This window comes from Harmonia axyridis, chromosome 3 (assembly GCF_914767665.1).
Source record: "Harmonia axyridis chromosome 3, icHarAxyr1.1, whole genome shotgun sequence".
In the NCBI taxonomy this organism is placed as follows: domain Eukaryota; kingdom Metazoa; phylum Arthropoda; class Insecta; order Coleoptera; family Coccinellidae; genus Harmonia; species Harmonia axyridis.
Window position 1 is genome coordinate 8,225,804 of NC_059503.1, and position 13,878 is coordinate 8,239,681.

The following is a 13,878-nucleotide window of genomic DNA, read 5'->3' on the forward strand; positions in this document are numbered from 1 at the left end:
TAGGAAGACTGAAGATGTCAGACATCGTTGCAGGGCATCTACTTAATTAACATCATAGAATAAAAATGCTATCCATAGTGGAAGAATTAATAAGCAGGTTTCTTCTTGCACTTTTCATAATACAAAAATCAAAATGACGATAACAAGAGAGATTTCAAATCTTTATTGCAGGCAATGTATTCAATTCAAATGAAAAAAATTGAAATCCATAAAATTGTTAACATTAATCATATAATATTTATTAGTTGGAAAGGAAGCTCCATTTGAACACTTAAATCTAAATGGATAGAAATCATTTATTTATTAAAAACACTCAACATTCTTTATATATGAAAATATTCTTGGTTCATAAGAAAAAACATTAGCCAATTTTGGCATACATACAAGTACTAGTAAAAAATTACTTACATTTTAAAATATTGCGGTTCTTAAACCCATGTACATATTGGATTACAATAAATACAGGGTGCCACGATATCACAGCATGATCAAGCAAGGCGCCTCTATTAATGATTTCAATTAAATATCTAGGAATAAACAACAAAATATACTGAAAATTTCTTAAGAGACTATAGAATAGAACAAAGACAATATAACACAAAACATATACAAAGAGAAAGATTCTAAATCAGAATAAAACTTTCAACAAGCTCAGAACGCGAATAAATATAACAAACAAAAGAAGTTCTCAAAAATAAATATAATAATTTGGAAGCTCTCTGCTTGAACAAACCATACTAGGGCACCGTCCGTATACATAATATAACAGGAGAATAATTACATGGAAAAGAAGAAAATAGGAATATTTGTCATGTTCTTTCTACGATATGCGGGAGTCGAGAGAGGGGCGGAGAGACAAGCAGCCCTCAACCCAGAAGTTCGGTCGTTCTAACATGCTCTTCCAAAGGGTCAGCTCTTTGCCAGTTGCATCCATCCATTCCACAGGTTTACCATAGTGTTTGCCTAAAAATCAGCCAATGAAAGTATGGTTCTCTATTGGGTTTAGTTATTTATTTACCAGTTCTCAAGCAACTCAAGCTAAATTGCTGACGATTTCGGAATTTTTCTGGATAAAAGCATAAGACAAATAAGGAAATAACTTCAATTTTATGAAATAATTCGAGTTCTGTGGTGACTCGGTATTGTACTCAAAAGCTGAAGTAACCACACTCTTAACTAGGGAATTTTTAATTGGTGTTTGACTACGAAATATTTATCATCAGAAACTAAGCCATACTGACAAAATTACAAAAAAAAAGTGCAAATTGTTTAGGGTGCTACCAAACGCCACCAAAAAAAAGCTAAAAAGTTGGTGCCACCTCCAGTAATTCTGAGCTACCCTATAACTTTTACCTGTCTATCCTTCAACCCTCTATTTGGCAAAGTGCCTGAACGGTAGATTTTTAATAGAGTGGGCAAATTATTCTTTTATGACCCATATGCTCCTTGCATCTAATGAGTCCTAGTAGTCTGTAGGTAATACGTATACTTTTCACCATGCAAACTTATTTCTTATGTACTCTAAGTGTTTGGAATTTGAGCAAGTGTTGCCTAAATCTTTTCAGTCTTTTTTGTGACAAGAGTGTTGTTACTTAATATTTCGTATGACCAAAATGGATTATCATTTTAGATGAAGATCAATCTACAATTAAACGACCATGATGACTTTAATCAATGAGATATTGCCACACCAACATCTTCAGCATTGAAAAACGATTGGAATGTTGTGAAACTCTACGCACAAATCGTCAGCAAAATCCTTGGCCATGAGTTAAATGAAAAATGTTGTTAGGCGGAAATTTCCCAAAATACTTACCAGTACCCAGGGAAAACCTGACCCCTCCAAGAAACTCGTTACTAGCAAGCCTGTCGTGATCCCAGAGGGTAAGTTCCAAGCACCTCTCGGCCAATTCTTGCAACGTGACGTCTTCATAGATGAACGTGTGATTCCATACTGGGTTTACGGTTTTCTTCACAACATGAGTTTTCTGTTTCGAGTTCCTTCCTTTGTCCGGCAAGAGATAACTGCAAGAGACATGATGTTAGGTTAGGTTGTAAAGATACACATAAAAATTAATCTTAGGTAGGAGAGTTCTTGGTACCACCTCTGCGTATGGATCCGTAGGATCTTGTGCTTGTTAGGAGAATCGATAGGTTTTTTTATGCTTTGTAAACTTTGTTACGCTTCTCTGAATGAAATCGTGGACATAATTGACAATCAGTTGAGGCTCTATAAGCCATGAGAAAGAGGTTTGGTAGGTTTTAGACGTACCTTTTACAGAATGGATCCGAAGTACCATTGGCTTTGTAGGCAGTCAAATACTTAGCTTCTTTCACCAACACATGAAGAGTTCCCCTGGACCTTTTACCCTTCTTTTGTACCGTCATATCTGGTGGCACGAATTTCAGACATACAATTATATCTCCTTTGAAAGATATCGTGTCATCAAACGGCTCAGTCTGCAAGATAAATATTGAATTAATTAAATTTATCAAGTAGAAGAAAAGCTAAATTGTTCCCAACTTGGGGGTACAAAAGTATTGGAATTGTTACTTGGATTTCAAGCAAAAAGGACTAAAGAACATGAGTTTGCAAGGTTATCGATTCAAAAATATGATTTAGTTTGGATGCTTTCAGTTTTTTCTTCATCTATTTTTTTCATAGCATCCGTGGAAAATTGGCAAAGATATCATACACTTAGCACACTACGGTTTACATCATATGACAGAATCATCCATCTTTTCGTCTACATATCTGTTTGAATTTATTCAAATATTCTAGAGCGTTATGATTTTTATTGAAAATTTTAATTTTCTTGGAAGCTTAGAGAATACTGTTCAATTTTCAACAAGTTTTCAAATCAAATATACATCCTTTTTTACATTTTTTGAACCACAGGAAAGTTCTTGTAGAAAGAATAGGACATTGATTAGACAAAGTGGAATATTTATTTTCAACACGATGGCTTTACGTGCCACACAAGAAAGTTTTTCTGGTTGTGTTATTTATGTAAAAGATGATCAACATTGGGCATTGGCCACAGAAATCTTCTGATTTAACACATTTATATTTTTTTCTTTGGGATCACATGAAAAATAAGGTCTATGTAATGCTTCACAATCGATTCAAGATGGAATTCGTGAATTTATCGAGGACATACAGCAACAAATGTGCGCATGGGTCATGAAAAGGATATGGTGCGGTAATCGTAGAATCCTTTACTCACCCTCTCCTGTAGATTGTACCACACAGGGGCCGGATCATCGAACACTTTATTCTCTAAAGTCATCATGACCTCCCCTAAAAAGTCGTTCCTCCCGAACATGTCAGAATGCCAGACGGTGAGCCACAAGGTGCGGGTCTCCAAGCCGTTCAGAGAAATTTGGAACTTGAGGGTCTCATCGAACACCGGGTTCAGCGTGTGCTTCTTCACCTTCGTTTTCCTCTTGCCGCTCTTCGATTTGTCGGGTAACAGGTACACCTGCGATAAAAAAAAATTAGGATTTTTCGAAAAGGTTTCGTAGAGTAAGACACCCACCTTTACGTAAGGATCGGACCTGTTCCTCTTGGCGTCGACTGGAGCCAGATCTTTGCATTGTTTCACGTGGATCTCCAAGGCACCTGCCTTGTAGTTATACTGGAGGCCAAATTCTACTTGACCCTTAACGGCTACTGTGCCATATCGACCTTCTCCTGCTCCGGAATACACGCTGGCCATAGAATCCGACCGTAACTGAAGAAAAACAACAGTAAACCATAAGATCTAGAATATTTCCGGCCCAAGGGTGGAGCTCTGTGGAACTCCATCGAACCCATCGGGTCTTTGGGGCGCAACACCAATGTTAATAATAGGAATTTCGAAATACTTATCCACCTTGTCAGTTTAGAATTTTCAGTATTCGTTTATTCAATTGTGTGGACTTCATACATAAAAATTAACTTACTCCTAGGCCTGAAAGACTGCCTCTGCCTTGCATCATACGGTCCATATCTTCTTCTGGAGATTGCCATTCTGAATTGGTACTTGAAAGAGTACCACTTCTAGATTTTGCAGCGATAGGACTTGGCGTTGCGCTTTTGCTCTTTGAGCCCAATGTTGGAGATGAGTGAGCCTCAGATATCGTTATGTCATCTGAAAATACAAACGTTATTGTAGAGGAAACTCTATTTCAGTTAACTTTATGTTAAAACCAGCAAAATTGTTAGTTACTAGGTTTGAAAAAAAAAGGGCATAGACAAAGAGTTTTCAATTGTATTTTAATATTTTCCTTCAAACCTAGCAGGTATGGTTATTCTAACTACAATGGAATGAATTACATGCAACTAAACAATGAGGCTATATCAACAACATTTGCACTACGAACTGTTCTATCGATAAAGGTTACCTATATCGATATACATAGCTAAGGGTATACACTGATTTCTATAGAGCATGACATGAGTAATATGTACACTATGCAGTGTGTGTTATTTTTAATGATGATGTACTGTGAGGAAAATTGCAGAATATTGTAATATGATCTGGGTGTTCTGTTCCAGTGAAACTAATCATTTTAATTAAGCGTTGAAATCTGAAATTGAAATGAGGAGAAGATAAGCGTGCATATTCTCAGGTACAGACTTTATGCTGTTGTGCTTTGGGACAACAGAAAGCCAACAATATAAATCAATATGCGATATTTGAAAAGAAGATCTATCCACTGGCGAATAATATACTTTTTTTAATAATTCATTGGAAATTCAATGGAAGGAATTTCTAAATCAGGTAGGTATTTTCGACTAGAGCAAATTTTCTCCAATCGCCAATATATAGGTTCAGGTATAAAATTCCACGAAAATATGTAAGAATGTTCCTATAACTTTTCAGAAGGCACTTATATTCATGATCAATTTATTCAAGGAAAACATAACGCAGGAAAAAAACGAAACGATGAAAAGACTCATATCAATTTTCCACCGATAAATTCAACTTTCGATAACCATTTTCCGATAATTTCTGCGGTTGCCGGATAAATATAACCCGACCTAACAACATCCATTGGATCACGCTGAAGTACACAGCTGAATAGTCACCATTTGGGGTCTTGTCATCAATTCATGCAGATTTGCATCAGACAAATTCGAATTATTTTGGAATTACTGAAAAACGGTCATGTCCATTCGGACAGATCAAATGAAAATAAAACAGACAATCATGAAAGCGTGTTTGTAAATCGAAAACAAATATTCACCCATTCATTTTATATTCTATCTCGAAATTAACCAAATGATAGCGACAGCAGCATATTTGAATATTTAAAAATTATCGACTTTCACTTCAATGAATGATATAATATTCAAAGTATTGTTCAAAAGCGTTTTAGAGAATCTCGTCTTGTAACGCTTGAAAGCAATTGCCTCAAACTGGTCATTTACATTGTAAAAGAAAAAGTCTATACAAGGCATATCAGGGTAATACGGTGGTTTTGGAAAAAAATTCTTGAATAATCCATCTTTACGCAAATTATATTTGATATGACGAAATACGTCAGTATTCAGAGTATATTTGTAAATAAATATGTTGCATATGTTGAAAATGCTATAGAGAGCGTTCTCTATGTAATTTTTCATCAAATAAAGAGACTCCTTCATCGAAATATTAACCGAAGTAGCAGAATCAACTATATATCTTCATTTTATTGACAATAAATACTGATAACGTATAATAATGCATACATATTTCAATGGATATTACTATCAATATGTCACGAAGGCAACCAATAATGACCACATATATTTAATTCTGAATTAATAGCTTTCGCCTCCGACGTTATAGATCCTACCAATAATTCTCCCGCTCTAACAAATGAATTTCTGATGATGATACATTGAAGCCAGCTAAGCATCATAATCTCTGTTACCTTTCTTCAAATAGTCAATACCGTTCAGGGGGACTATGATGGGATGTTTTGATTTATTGAAAGCTTCCACTTTACTCTTCACACTGCCTTCTTCGATCTCAGTCAAACTTTGCCTTGGTTTGGTTAAAGTTGTACAAATACATTTGATCTCATCTTCGTGTTCTTTAGATTCTTCATTGATTTTTTTTCCACATACCTCACAACTGCGGTCCAGTTGTTTTGTAGGGGGTTTTTCTTGAGTTCCTTCGGCACACTCTGTATCTTTAGCTTTAATTTCACTTACATTATTTTTTGGGGACGAATCTTCTTGTGATTCAACTTTGCTTAGGTCTTCTCCTGCAAAAGCTCCTCCTTTCTCTACTGTTTTCACCGTATTTTGGTAAATGTAGTTGAATTTATCTTCATTGAGGTCTTCTACATTAGCCACCTCTACCCAGGATGATGTTGCAGATTCGTCTCCTTTTAGAGTTTCTGTTGACTTTTCGATTGCATTCACATTTTCTTTCGAACCTATCAATGTATCAGAAGAGGATCTGATGTTATCACCAGGTACTGCTAAAGTATCGAGAACTTTTTCTTTTGGTGGTTCTGGTATATCTTTGGTTGGTTTTATCTCTTGATGAATATCTTCTTTATTTGGTTCATTTGCACTAGAAGTTTTTTCTACAGTTGTTGGAATCTCTTCAACTACCACTACTTCTGGCACTTGAAGACATTTTTCCGAACCTTCAATTGATAATCTACAAGTACTACGGTAAGTTCCTTCCGGTAAATCTTTGTCTTCGCATTCTGATTTTTCCTTCTCCTTCAATTTTTGCTCATCAGCATTCTCCTTCAAGTGGAAATCTGCAATTGCACTTGCTGGAGCCAATAAGATGTAGTTACCATCTCCTTCATCGATTAAAGTATGGAGAGATTCACTAAAATCCTCCTTTTCGAATACACCATATTTCTTAGCAGATAAAGCAATCTCTTCTGAATTGATATCTTCTCTTTCTTCTTCGCCAACAAGACATACTGTGCTCACATTCTCCTCCACATCAACTCTATCATCTTCTTCTCTATCTGCAACAGCAGAATCATGCTGATCGCGAACAGTATGTACTTCAGCCGGAAAAAACTGATTCCTGACTATTCTTATTGTTTGTCCATCATTCTGGAGTTCGTCGTCGGCAATTGTTTTCACTTCTATGGAGTCACTCAGGTTATTATTTTCGGGTTTAATGTCAGAATTGACACAAGCAGTCAATAAGCAAGACATTTGTGAACTTTTTTGCTGATTATTTTGTTGTGGAGATGGGTCTTCTTTCCCATTCGATTTGGCAGTTCCGAAAAAGGTCCATTTCTTATGTTCGTAATGTTTTGTATTGTCTATCGGTATGTCAGAACCGAAAATTTTAGAGGCATCTGTTCCAATTTCTACTATGCCATTATTGGCATTCTTAGATTGCATGGGATCTGTTTTTATGCCATCAGTTACTTCTTTGTCGACTTCAGATGCTCCATTATTTTTATCCTTTTTGTTTGTAGGTTTCCAGAATGGTTTATGCTGGGTGTTGACTTCCAATTCATGTTCCGAATTTTCCCTGTTTCTTCGAGATATTCCGGCACCTAAAGGGATCATTTCAGGATGTTTGGTAACTGTTTCTTCAATGGGTTTAGAATCATCGTTAGTTTTAAGAGGAACTGGACCAGTAATATCATTTTGTTTCTTACCTTTCTTGACGTGCTTCGATGAGAAAATAGCAACCAATTTTCGATGTATATGTCCTTTGTGTTTCGAGTTTTCAGTTTCTATATGAGAAACGTCGTCGGTTTTGATATGAGGATCTTCAACTTTTTCCACGATGGTACTCTTAACTAGTGTAACATTATCGGGGTTCTCAGATATTTCCGAATAAACTAAAGAAGTGGAGCTACTTGTGACGCTCACACCGTCTTTGTTTTTCCTCTTGGTTTTGCCAATTTTTAAATAGCCGAGGATTTTCTTTTTCTTCTTCTTGGAGCTACCATCGCCAGCAGAAGCATTGGTGTCATCACTTAAGACTGCTGTTTCTTCATGTGTGTCCTCTTTCTGGACTGGCGTTTGATGTTCTACCTCCGTCACGTGATCTACTTCAGTCACGTGATCTACTTCGGATTCTCTCGAGTGTTCAGTTAAATGTTCAGAACCACTTTTTGGAGAAACTTCATCATGATCTATTTCGAATGGGGTTACGAAGAGATGCTTTTTGGTCGATCCATTGCCATCTTCAACTTCGAAAACTTGGAAGGCATAGAGGTCATCTTCAGTTAGACCATCTTTGCTATCTGGTTTTATTAGTCGCTTGGGTCTTTCTGAAAGCTGTACAATAGTTTATACATCTTTTTCTACGGAAGATACTGGAGATGTTCATTGATCATTTATTCGATAACAAACATTGGAAGGTTTTTAAAGAATATCTAACGTTTGAAAAAAGATACAAATTTCACTCGTTGGTTTGTTATTTACATTTTAAAAGCTGAATAACTTGAAATGTGAAAAAATAAACAAAGGAATTCAAACCCGGGATCATTCGTTCTGGAATCCAAATAAAAACTGTGAATGCTATGACTTTTCGGTGAAACATTATTGTATTCGCTATCATCGTAATAATATTTCTATGAAATAATTTTTTTGATTTTGTGCTCTTGATTTATGCTTTCAAAATTGAAGGAATGTTCTTGGGGTTGGAGTACCAATCAATTTCAACAAATTACATGTGAAAAACGCTAAATGGATATATTATTCGAGTTATGGATTCTTTAGAAAACTATGGAAATTTCAGGGTATTATTTTTTTTTCTTGAATAATTGTCAAGTTTTATATTGTAAATAATAAACCAAAATTGGAGTAAAACTGTTCAAAAATAATTCAATGAGCATTTTCAGTAGATTTTTAAGTGACCGAAATAGCGAAGAACTATTGTGTTGTGACCTTAATTTTCTTGATGGAGTTAATAGCAGAACATTTTCTATTGAACTTTGTTGAAGCAATGGACGCAATGACGAATTTCAACTAAGTACCAACCATATTGTTTATTGAAAAATGAGTTTAGGGAAATTTATTGCTTCAAATATATCATTTGAATAGTTATCTAACTGATATCATTTTGAATATTCGACGTTAATATTACTTTCGATGAAATGAATACTGTGAAATGGGAATAATTTCTCAATATTCAAATATAACTCATCCAAAACTATATTTTTACTTAATTGACTTGGTAGTTATTTGGTGAAAATCCATTCGATTTATATTAATTTATTTCAAAATGTAATAAATCTGAAGAAGCTACTGAGTGGCGAAAAATTTTTATTTACATAGTGCAGTAGTGGAAATTGAGATAAATTGTATTTAATTGAATAAAAAATACTCTCAATGATTCAACTTTTGAAATACATACAAAAGACATATTCTTACAATACTTATGTATTATTTTGTTTTTATTCTTTCTGTCCGCTCCTTTGTGAATTTTTTTTTTATTTCTTCATCCTATATTCTCAATTTTCAAATGACGTATTCTGCGTGTTTCTTTCCAAATTATTTTGTAGTTTATTTCGAAAATTTTAGTTTGCTAATTTGTTTTGTTCAGGCTTTTTTGAAATATTTTATTCATTGTTAATCTTCAATGGAGTTCATAATAAACGGATAAATAGTCAATATTTTCAGGATGATTCTCACCAATTAAATATTAATACAAGCAAAGAATGAAGAAGTGAGTGTTTTTTTTCATTTTAGGGATAGGACAAAATTTATCAATTTCACCATCAATAAAAAGTAAATAAATACCATTCAGGGCTAATATCGAATCGAATGCGATTATATCAAGGTTCTCACAACACAATATTCTTCGAACTATTCTCACCACCCTCCTTGATTGCATACCTGCCCAGGATCATCTTCCTCCCTCACGTCCTCCACATCTTTTTTCAACCCCCTGGGGGCGTAAACACTGCTCCTCCTCCTCGTCTTCTTACCCCCATTACAACACAGGTTGAAACAGCCCGAGTTCAAGAAACTGCACATGCCACCACAACACTCATAAGGTACCGGTCTAACCCTTCGCAACCCCCTGGGGTTGGAAGAGGTGCTCCTGACAAGATCCTCCGTCATTTCGATGCTTCTCGCGGAGTCTCACGTCAAAATCTGCCTGCCTTCGATTTTGATTTCAAGGCACCCGACGAACTAATCATGTGAGCGATTAGTTTTTATATTGTTTCCTCCGATAAAATATGCCAATATGTTATTTGTAAAGGGAAGTGGTTGAATTAACCGGCTCAATAAGTTCGAAACACGTCGATGTGGATTCGGTTTTGTCGAGGGACAGGAGTTTAGAACGGGAAATATTTGAAATTATTCGAAAACTATTAAGGGGGTCCATTAAAATGTGATTTTCCATGTTGCTATCAAGTTTCTTGGGAACGATTTGATTCGGAGTTGATTTTGATTTTGGTATTAGGTCATGAGAATTCATATGACTACTTTCGAATAGTTGGATATTAAGAGTTTCGAGAAAATTTGTTGGAACTGGTTGACGCATTATCGAAGATGGGTATGAGATAAACAAACTGCTATATAAGAGCGAAGAGTAGGTTTTGCGTCTACTGAACGCTGTGAAGAATAACACATCACTCAACAATCCCGGGTCTAATCAGGAAAATAGTAATTTACGTAACAAGTCCGGAAAATAGGGTTTTTTTGGACGAATAGACAAAATTCCAGGACGAGCGTAAGCGAGTCCTGGAAGTCTGTGAGTCCAAAAAAACCATTTTCGGGCGTGTTGCGTACAATATTTTTTCGGCAACCATGTAAAATAACACTATCGCTGCTGCTTTCCATATTTAATTGTGATTGCGATCAGAAAACATGCAAATTTTTCACAACTAATTTCATATGAACTGTCAGCCGTTATCTCGGTTGCTATGGATTCTATGATTCTTTTCCGGCCTAGTCCGGGAAGTACGTACTTTCCGGACTAGGCCGGGAAATGCTACTTTCTCAGAGAAAAAGCGTCCAGGAAGTGAGCACTTCCCGGACGGTTGCCGAAAAACACATTTTTTATAAAAAATTCGTAAACATAATCCAAGCTCCAAAGCTCCTCAAACTTTTCAATACATTTTCTTTACAAAAATTCTACTTTTCTTTCAAAATAGGCTCAAACTTCTCCTGGGGCACCTTTGAACCGTTGTTGGCTATCAAATACAGTTTGAAACACACTAATCAAGCCATTGCTTCGCTTGTTCCATATTTTTGTCCATCAAAACAAGAAAATCGTGTTTAAATTTTTCAAACAACAACAAATTTAGCATCACTTAACCTTGAATATCTCGATCCATACCTCACAATGAAAAACGTAGATAGAGGGAGCATATGTTATTTTCAGTAAGCAAATATCGTCCCCAACATGAACTATCAAATTTGACATGAAGCGCGCGGAAATGAAAACATATCATTGTTAAGATATTTCACTGAATTCGCGAGTTTCTTCACAAAGAACGCACTTCAATGTCCCATAGTGAATCAACGTTTCATATTAACTAAAAATATATCGAAATAAATACCTGAATATATCAGAAATTCAGAAAACAAACTTCAAGCGCGCCAAACGACGTGAAACAACCGATGACACTAGGAGAGCAAAAGTTGCCAAACCTTGGATTTCATCAGGTAGATACAGAAAATAATAAATATTCTGTTTATTATAAATTCGACAATTAGGAAAAATATCGGATTCCAAATCTACAAATTTGCATATTTAATCGGGAATCACTCAAATAAATATATTTCATTCAATATAATAAACATTCATGGCGTTATAGTAAAATTGTGGATTTGAAAATATATCACAAACTGATTTTAATTTCATCGTGAAGATGAAATGAAATCTTAAAATAATATTGATTTATCTACTGAATTCTGAGGCTCCAAGGCCTTAAATATTGAATTCTTCTTTCATGCCCTGCTTTTCTCCATTATAATTCAGTCCAGGCCTGTATATTTCTTCCCGAAATTAATAAAAGCTAGAGATTCTGGGGAGGAAAGCAGATGAGGTACATGGAATTAATCAATGTTGATACATCTTCTATAAACATTGGTTATTCTCTGTCTTCATTCCCCTGGCTGTAATGAAGACTTATATTGCCTTCAGTCCAAGTCTGTGAATTCAGGAATTTCAAGTTTCAATGAGACTCTTGAAGGGCTTCAAAAGGAGGGACTTTATTTATAATATGTCCCAAATGCGCTCAACGATAAAAAAGAGTAAATATTCTGAAGATTTATTATTTTTAACGAAGAACGCTTTCCTTGATAGAACTCTAAAATTGAATATTATACTGGAGATTCCAAATCTGTACTGTGGTGCCATCAGTGAAGTGACATGTTAATGCTTGAAGCTGTAAAGTCTTGTAGCTTGTGATACTTTTATCACCCGAGAAGTTCTAATTTAGTTCAAAGTGCACAATATCTGGAAGCTCAAATTCAAATGGAATAATAATTTACGACTTTAGCAAGGTATCCATATCGAATTTTGTTCAATTGAAAAAAGAATTGTGGTTAATAGGAGTAAAGGTTGTTAAAATGATATGCAAACGCACAGACAAAAGTTGTTCAGAATGTCCTGAAATGCATTTCGCAAACAGAAAATTCCTATTCGGGGACTAAAATTATTAATCTCTAAAGTTATATTTTATAGTTTTTCAGAAACGAATACTTTCAAATCCAATTCTGCCTCAAAAAACATAGACAGTTTTCAAATCTTGGAATACCAATGCGGTAAAATGATGAAAATAATGAATATCACAATATTCATTATTGTTCAAACGGAAAGATATGTAAGAATTGTATAATTCCTAGTTTATATGTTGTGGACATGATCCATCAAGAAACAAGAACTCCCACTTCTGTGTAACCAACAAAGTCCAAATTAAGGAAGAAAAGTAATTTCGCCAAACTCTAATTGAGTTAATACCCAACAGTTCAACTGGCATTGTCTTCCTCTTGGCTGCGTTCAACTCGAACTAGACCTCAGGCAGATACTTCAATGGTTATGACTATCCATCTTCAAATGAGAGCCCGTAATTGAGATTTCCAGGAAATTTCCTATTATAGAAACAGCTCAGGAACGTAATATTCAACTCGAAAAGAAATTTTGCAAGTTTCCATTGTATCTATTGACCGCGAAGCGTTTAGAGATTCATTATGTTTCAAATTAATTTTGAAGCTATGAAATCAATAAATATAGGGTGTTTTTTTTCGAGGTATATAACTTTAAGTTGGCATTACTGTTCGAGATGGCGACCGATTCAACAACTGTCAAGTGATTTATTCTCAGTTTGATTTGGCAATTCATTATGAATAGACTCACGCCTGGACAACGCTTGCAAATAGTGTAATTTTATTTCGAAAATAATGGTCCTGTGCGGAATACGTATCGCGCACTACGTCCATTTTATTTTGTTTAGCGATGAAGCGCACTTCTGGTTGAATGGCTACGTCAACAGACAAAACTGCCGCATTTGGAGTGAAGCTAATCCTCAAGTGTATGTCGAAACACCGTTACATCCAGAAAAACTGACTGTTTGTGCGCTTTATGGGCTGGTGGAATCATTGGTTCGTACTTCTTCAAAAACGATGATGGCCAGAACGTTACAGTCAATGGTGATCGGTATAGAGCCATGATTACTAACTTTTTCATTCCTGAATTGAACAACCATGATGTCCAGGAGCTGTGGTTCCAACAAGACGGCGCTAATTTCACGTTTTGGACCTGTGAATTGGCCTCTAAGATCTTGTGATTTAACACCGCTAGACAACTTGCTGTGGGGCTATGTAAAGTCATTGGTCTATGCGGATAAGCCACAAACCCTTGACCATTTGGAAGACAACATTCGCCGTGTTATTGCCGATATACGGCCACAAATGTTGGAAAAAGTCATCGAAAATTGGACGTCCAGATT

General features: G+C 35.5%; 1 protein-coding gene across 3 annotated transcripts in view; it reads right to left on the reverse strand.

The window, feature by feature from the left end:
- Window positions 1-148: 148 nt before the first annotated feature.
- The window catches only part of LOC123675244, a 98,814-nt gene continuing 85,084 nt past the window's right edge, over window positions 149-13,878 (reverse strand). For all 3 annotated transcript variants that reach the window (XM_045610588.1, XM_045610589.1, XM_045610590.1), the window contains 6 exons: window positions 3,946-4,133; window positions 3,540-3,734; window positions 3,228-3,482; window positions 2,273-2,460; window positions 1,817-2,025; window positions 149-963 (listed from right to left, as the gene is read on the reverse strand). In XM_045610588.1, the coding sequence (XP_045466544.1) occupies window positions 821-963; window positions 1,817-2,025; window positions 2,273-2,460; window positions 3,228-3,482; window positions 3,540-3,734; window positions 3,946-4,133 (1,178 nt within the window). In that variant the 3' untranslated portion in view covers window positions 149-820. The remainder of the gene's footprint in view (window positions 964-1,816; window positions 2,026-2,272; window positions 2,461-3,227; window positions 3,483-3,539; window positions 3,735-3,945; window positions 4,134-13,878) is intronic.